The 5,247-nt window shown below is 46.6% G+C and overlaps 1 protein-coding gene across 1 annotated transcript; it reads right to left on the reverse strand.

The window, feature by feature from the left end:
* Positions 1–4,578: 4,578 nt before the first annotated feature.
* LOC116024081 lies at positions 4,579–5,247 on the reverse strand. The gene has a single exon (XM_031264985.1). The coding sequence runs from the start codon at positions 5,245–5,247 to the stop codon at positions 4,579–4,581; it is 669 nt and encodes a 222-aa protein (XP_031120845.1).

The raw sequence follows: 5,247 nt of genomic DNA on the forward strand, positions 1-5,247 counted from the left end.
AAAAAAAAAAAAAAAAAAAACAGTACAAAATTTAAATATAAAAAATACAGTTTAGGATTAAAATAAGAATATGAAATCTACAAAATACCTTGCATCTTCTATAAGAAAGTCAATTAGTCGAGAAGGCCTTCCACCAACAACCTAGAATAAATTTCCACTACCCTTCCAATAACATCTAACAAAACAAGAAATATAACTAATTAAAGCACATATAAATTGAAAACAATTATCAAAACAAAAAATGAATATTAGAAAAAATTATTATTTACCAATAAGTTCCTTGTCATCAATCTTCTCCAATGATTTCAAAGACTGAAAAGTTCGCAAACGAAACATGTGCCTAGGAAAATTGAGATTTTTGTACTCCTTGACAATCGTAGAGTAGTTAAGCTTGATCATATATTTGTTCTTGTTGGTCTTATAAGTATAAAAATTTGTAATGACCAGAAAATTTTTTAGACAATAAACTTTGCCTTTAACGAACTGCTTCTGAAATTTAAGAACATGCTCACGGGGGATATGAGCATGTAAAACATTCCCCTGCAATTAGAAAAATAAAAACAATATAATATAACTTACATTGATAACAAATTGCATTGATATATGATAATATTATATGTTGTTGATAATGAGGACTACTGTGACACCCCAACCTCACACAGGCTGAGATAGATAAAACTTAGCACAACAGCTGCCTATCTCAACCAACAACCCAACAAAGCGGAAGCGAATTTAAAACTTAAGGGCGTCATGCCACATCTAGGTATAAACACAGCCTAGATGCACAGGCTAATCATAAAACGAACTAAGCTGTCATAGATATCAAATAGAAATAAATCCACAATCCAAGGTCATAAGTACTCAAATCACTAACAAGAGCATCATAATATCTCAAGGCTCACAGGCCAACAACTCAAAGTCTAAACAAAACCAACTAAGGCTAAACATCCTCATAGGAAAAAGCTCTAGCGCGCTCTCGCATAACTACTCCATACCTGGAAAACACACGGAGAACCATTAGCAAAAGAATGCTAAGCAACCACCATTCACACCCGCAAGGAGATATAGATATACATAAGCTTATAAATAGGTTTACACACCCATATAGAATATAAACACCAACGAACTGTTCAATAGTTCAAACCGATACTCAACAACAATAAGCTGAACGAATCAATAACCAAGACTCAGTCAAACAAAGCCAATATCCAATAACGAAAGCGTAATGCAATAACGAACCAACAACCGAGATACTAACTGAACAACGAACCAAAAGGAACCAACCAAACTCAACGAGAAGAACAAGATATCAACCGAATAACACAAAGGATTCACAACAACCCATCAAGAAGGAACCCCAACTCAAACCTCCCAACCAAANATAATCAAGACTAGTAAGTTGGGCTTAATAAATTCACCCCATACAAATTAAATACAAGAATTAGCCCATAAGAATGTCTTAGGAACAATATATATATATAATGTATGATCAAGAATGGGGGCTTGTAAGAATATTTAATTACAATTATTGTAAGGGTCCAAATTGAATAAAATCCCTTACAAGAATAAATTCAATTAATTGGGCTCTTGATTAGAATAATTAAATTAGGCATCACATATATATATATACAAGTGTATGTATAATATCAAATTGAAAGAATTAGCCCAATTGGACTTTAATTAAATTGCCAAAGGAATTAATTAGATTGCCCAAGGAATTAATTAACGATCGAAAGGCTTGAAATGAATTTACGGGGTGTTACACTCTACCCCCCTTAAAAGGAGCTTCGTCCCCGAAGCTCAAAGCTAACGGGAACTTGAAAACGAAACGATTCAAGGAAACGAAGATTCGACAGAAGATTCGAAAAGAACGATTGCTCAACCATTCCTAAACTTAAAAACATATTAACATGCAACTAACTAAACACATACTAAGCTCATAACTTACCCAACCCAACTAATATGCAAAAACATAAACTAAACTACTCATCTACACTACAGGGTTCTACTACGGAGCTAACACTAACGAGAAAACTAACAACTAACCTGGATGGCCTCCCTGAGACGAACTGCCTGGACCGTGGGGTGGATACGGATAAAGGTACGGGTAAGGGTAAGGATACTGCTGCTGGTAAGACGGTAGATACTCCGGTGGCACTTCAATCCCAAGCTTATTCTCGATGAAGCCCAAGCGCTGAAAGCCGCGGTCTACCCTCAGATCCAACGAGTCAAACCTCGCCTCAACCATGCGTTGCATCTCCTGCAGCTGTCGGAGTACAGGGCCAACTGGTGGCGTAGGAGCCAAAGGATCGTGCTGCTCCTTCCTTCTGTGCTCTCGGTCAGCCTCACCCATCGGTTCTGCTTCTTCGGCCTCTTCTTCAGACTCATCTTCTTCCTCATCACCACCTGCTTGCTTAGCCTGCTGGGGCTCAACTAAACCTCGCAACCTCTTATGCGGAATGTGATAGCGCTCGATCAGCTCCCTGCTCTCGGCGGCTGGCATCCTACTCAGCTCATGAGTGGTGATGTACTCGTTCCCCTCGACCTGGAACAACCCAGAAAACTGCAAGCTCGGCGCATTGAACGCGCTGTGAACCGGCTGCCTGACCAACTCCCAGTGACATTGACCCTCCTCTGTTGAAATAACCAACTCAGAATCATTCCATAAGGCCGGTTGCGTCGCTTAACTGTCTTGCAGAAGTCCATGTGCAAGATCATCAGGGTAGGCAAGTCGAACTTCACCCGGTGCTTCAGAAAGTATGCAAAGGCACACTCGATAGCTGTAACCTGCCGGCTGTTGTTCCGATTAGGCAACAAACTTTCCCCAACCAACAAAGTCAGAATCCTCTGCTCACCCGTCAGGTTGTGCTTGTCGGGGCGAGTGTCTAAAGCAAGATTCTCATTCTGCCCTGTCATGTACCTCAGATAATCACGGAACCCCACTTCCTGTGTCTCCACCCAATTAGTACGCTCGTACTCATTAACTCCTCCCAACGGTAAGTTAAGCATCCTAGCCAACTTAGGTGGGTCAAAAGAAATCCTTACGCCCTTCACTATCGAAGTGAGCACGGGCACTTGATTGGTAGTCTTAACCTTCATATTTTGATAAAATTGATGAACCAAGTTGGGGTACACAACATTCTCAATCCTCAAAAACATATTCAATAAACCTTGAAAATTCAACATGTTCACAATCTCGGGCGAAAAGTGTAGCGGGTCAAGAGCTTTACCGTCGATTATGTTGTAGCGAATGTTGCTTGAGCCTTCCCCTACCTCGGTTTGATTTCTTCTTGACATTGTTGTGGTTGTTGAGGATCGAACTTGGGCTGTTGCGAATGAAGACGAGGGTGTCGCTGTTGCGGACCACTTGCGGGCGATTTGCGGAACTGGCGTAGACGACGGAGAAGCTTGCGGACCGTGGCGGAAGAGATCTGCGGACCTGAGTGTTCTGTTGCTCTGCCGTCTGCTCTCTGCTTGCGGGAAGGAAAAAAAAGAAGACGAAGCGGAGAGGAAGGGCGGGGGAGTTAGGGTTATAACACGCTCAAAACAGGAAAAGACGCATGTGCCCTTTGGTCTTGCGGATTGCACCAACGGAAGACCAGACTCCGTTACGTTGCCCTCCACTCTTCTCGCGGAACGCTTCGACGGAACGCCGTCTTCCGTTGCTCACCTCCGCACGTTCACGCGGAACTCTTCCCCGGAGGACTCTGTTCCGTTCTTCCCTACCGCCCTATTACTGCTACTTGGCCCTTAGGATTAAAACAAAGATTTCGAGACTGGAACACTACGAACCAAAGCAGCTGGATGGCGTAGTTCCTTGTGTTTAAACGTTAGGCGTGGGTTCGAGTCCCCTTGTGCACATTGGTTAGGTCCTTAGGTCCTTTTCCCTTCCTTGCGTTTTGTTCCTTTGCTTTGACTTCACGAACTTCCCAACACTTGTAACACGATCGAGTCTTCAAACTTCTTAACGAAACGCGTCCTAAAACACTCTAACTAACGAGGGGTCGCCTACGGTTCACTTAATGGTTCAACGAACTACAAACACCTAACGAAAGACTCGGAAAACACTTAAACCACTTATTTAAAGATTAAGCTTGGAAAGTTACCTTCTTCAAGCCCATTGGCTTCAGCTTGGGTACGGCCCATCACGAAGATCTTTCTTTGCTGCGGCCCCGCCTGCTGCCCTCGGCCTCCGCTCGGCCGGCTGCCTCCACTACCCTCGGCCTCTCGAGAGGGTCGGGTCGCTGCTTGGGCTCCCTGTGCTGTGCTCGGTCGAGGCTGAGATGGTCCTCCCTTCTTTGCCGTGCACTCATAGGCCCGATGTCCTCGCAGCCCGCAGCTGTAGCACTCCACCAACCTCCCCTCGCAGTCGCGACCGGGGTGATCCCTCCCACAGCGTCTGCAGTCGTAGCGTCGAGTGCGCGCTCCATTGCCCCCTGAGCCCTGCCCAACGCTAGGGCGAGATCCACTGCTGTGGCTAGCACCTCCTCGCTGAAAGCCAGCTCTCATCCCGGAACCCCCGGGCCTAAACCTCTTGGAGTCTGAAGCTCCACCCTCAGCTGGCCGCTTGGAGCGGTCCTAGATCCCCTGACGGATAGACAGCACGCGGTAATGATCAGCGGCGCTGCTGTAGGCCTCGCTCAGCGTCTGAAACTTGAATACGACTAAGGCCATGCGCGTATCCAAGTTCAACCCAGCCACGAACCGCTCGATCCGGGTCTCCTCGGTCGGGGCTAACGTCGGCGCGAAACGAGCCAGCTCCAAGAAATGCCGGTGGTACTCCTGCACCGTCCTCGACCCCTGCTTGAGGTGCAAGAACTCCTCCTGCATCGCCGCTTTGACGTGTGCTGGATAGAAGCGGGCTCTCAACCGGTCCTTGAACGTCTCCCAACCAAAGTCGGGCTCCTGCCGCATCGCCGGGCCGCCATGGACCCACCACAAGTCAGCTTCCTCCTTCAGGTAGAAGCTCGCCATCTCGACCTGGCGACCTGGTGGGCACTCCACCACCTCGAGGATCTTGTCAAGCGCCCGGATCCACTCCTCCAAGATCACGGGGTCCTCCTCTCCAGCGAAGAAGGGTGGGTGCTGCCCCGCCACCCTCCGAACCAAGTCTGGCTGCCCGCGCTGGTTGTTCTGAACCATCGCGTTCCCGAGAAGCTGTGTGATCTGGGTCAGCTGCTGGAGGTTCTGCATCAGCTGCTCCGCGAAGGGTACCTCCGGGTAATCCTCGCGTCGTCGTGGCGGCAT

This window comes from Ipomoea triloba, chromosome 7 (assembly GCF_003576645.1).
Source record: "Ipomoea triloba cultivar NCNSP0323 chromosome 7, ASM357664v1".
NCBI lineage: Eukaryota > Viridiplantae > Streptophyta > Magnoliopsida > Solanales > Convolvulaceae > Ipomoea > Ipomoea triloba.

Coding starts and splice junctions, on each gene's coding strand:
- LOC116024081 (XM_031264985.1), bottom strand. CDS start 5,247: ATGCCGCCACGACGACGCGAGGATTACCCGGAGGTACCCTTCGCGGAG.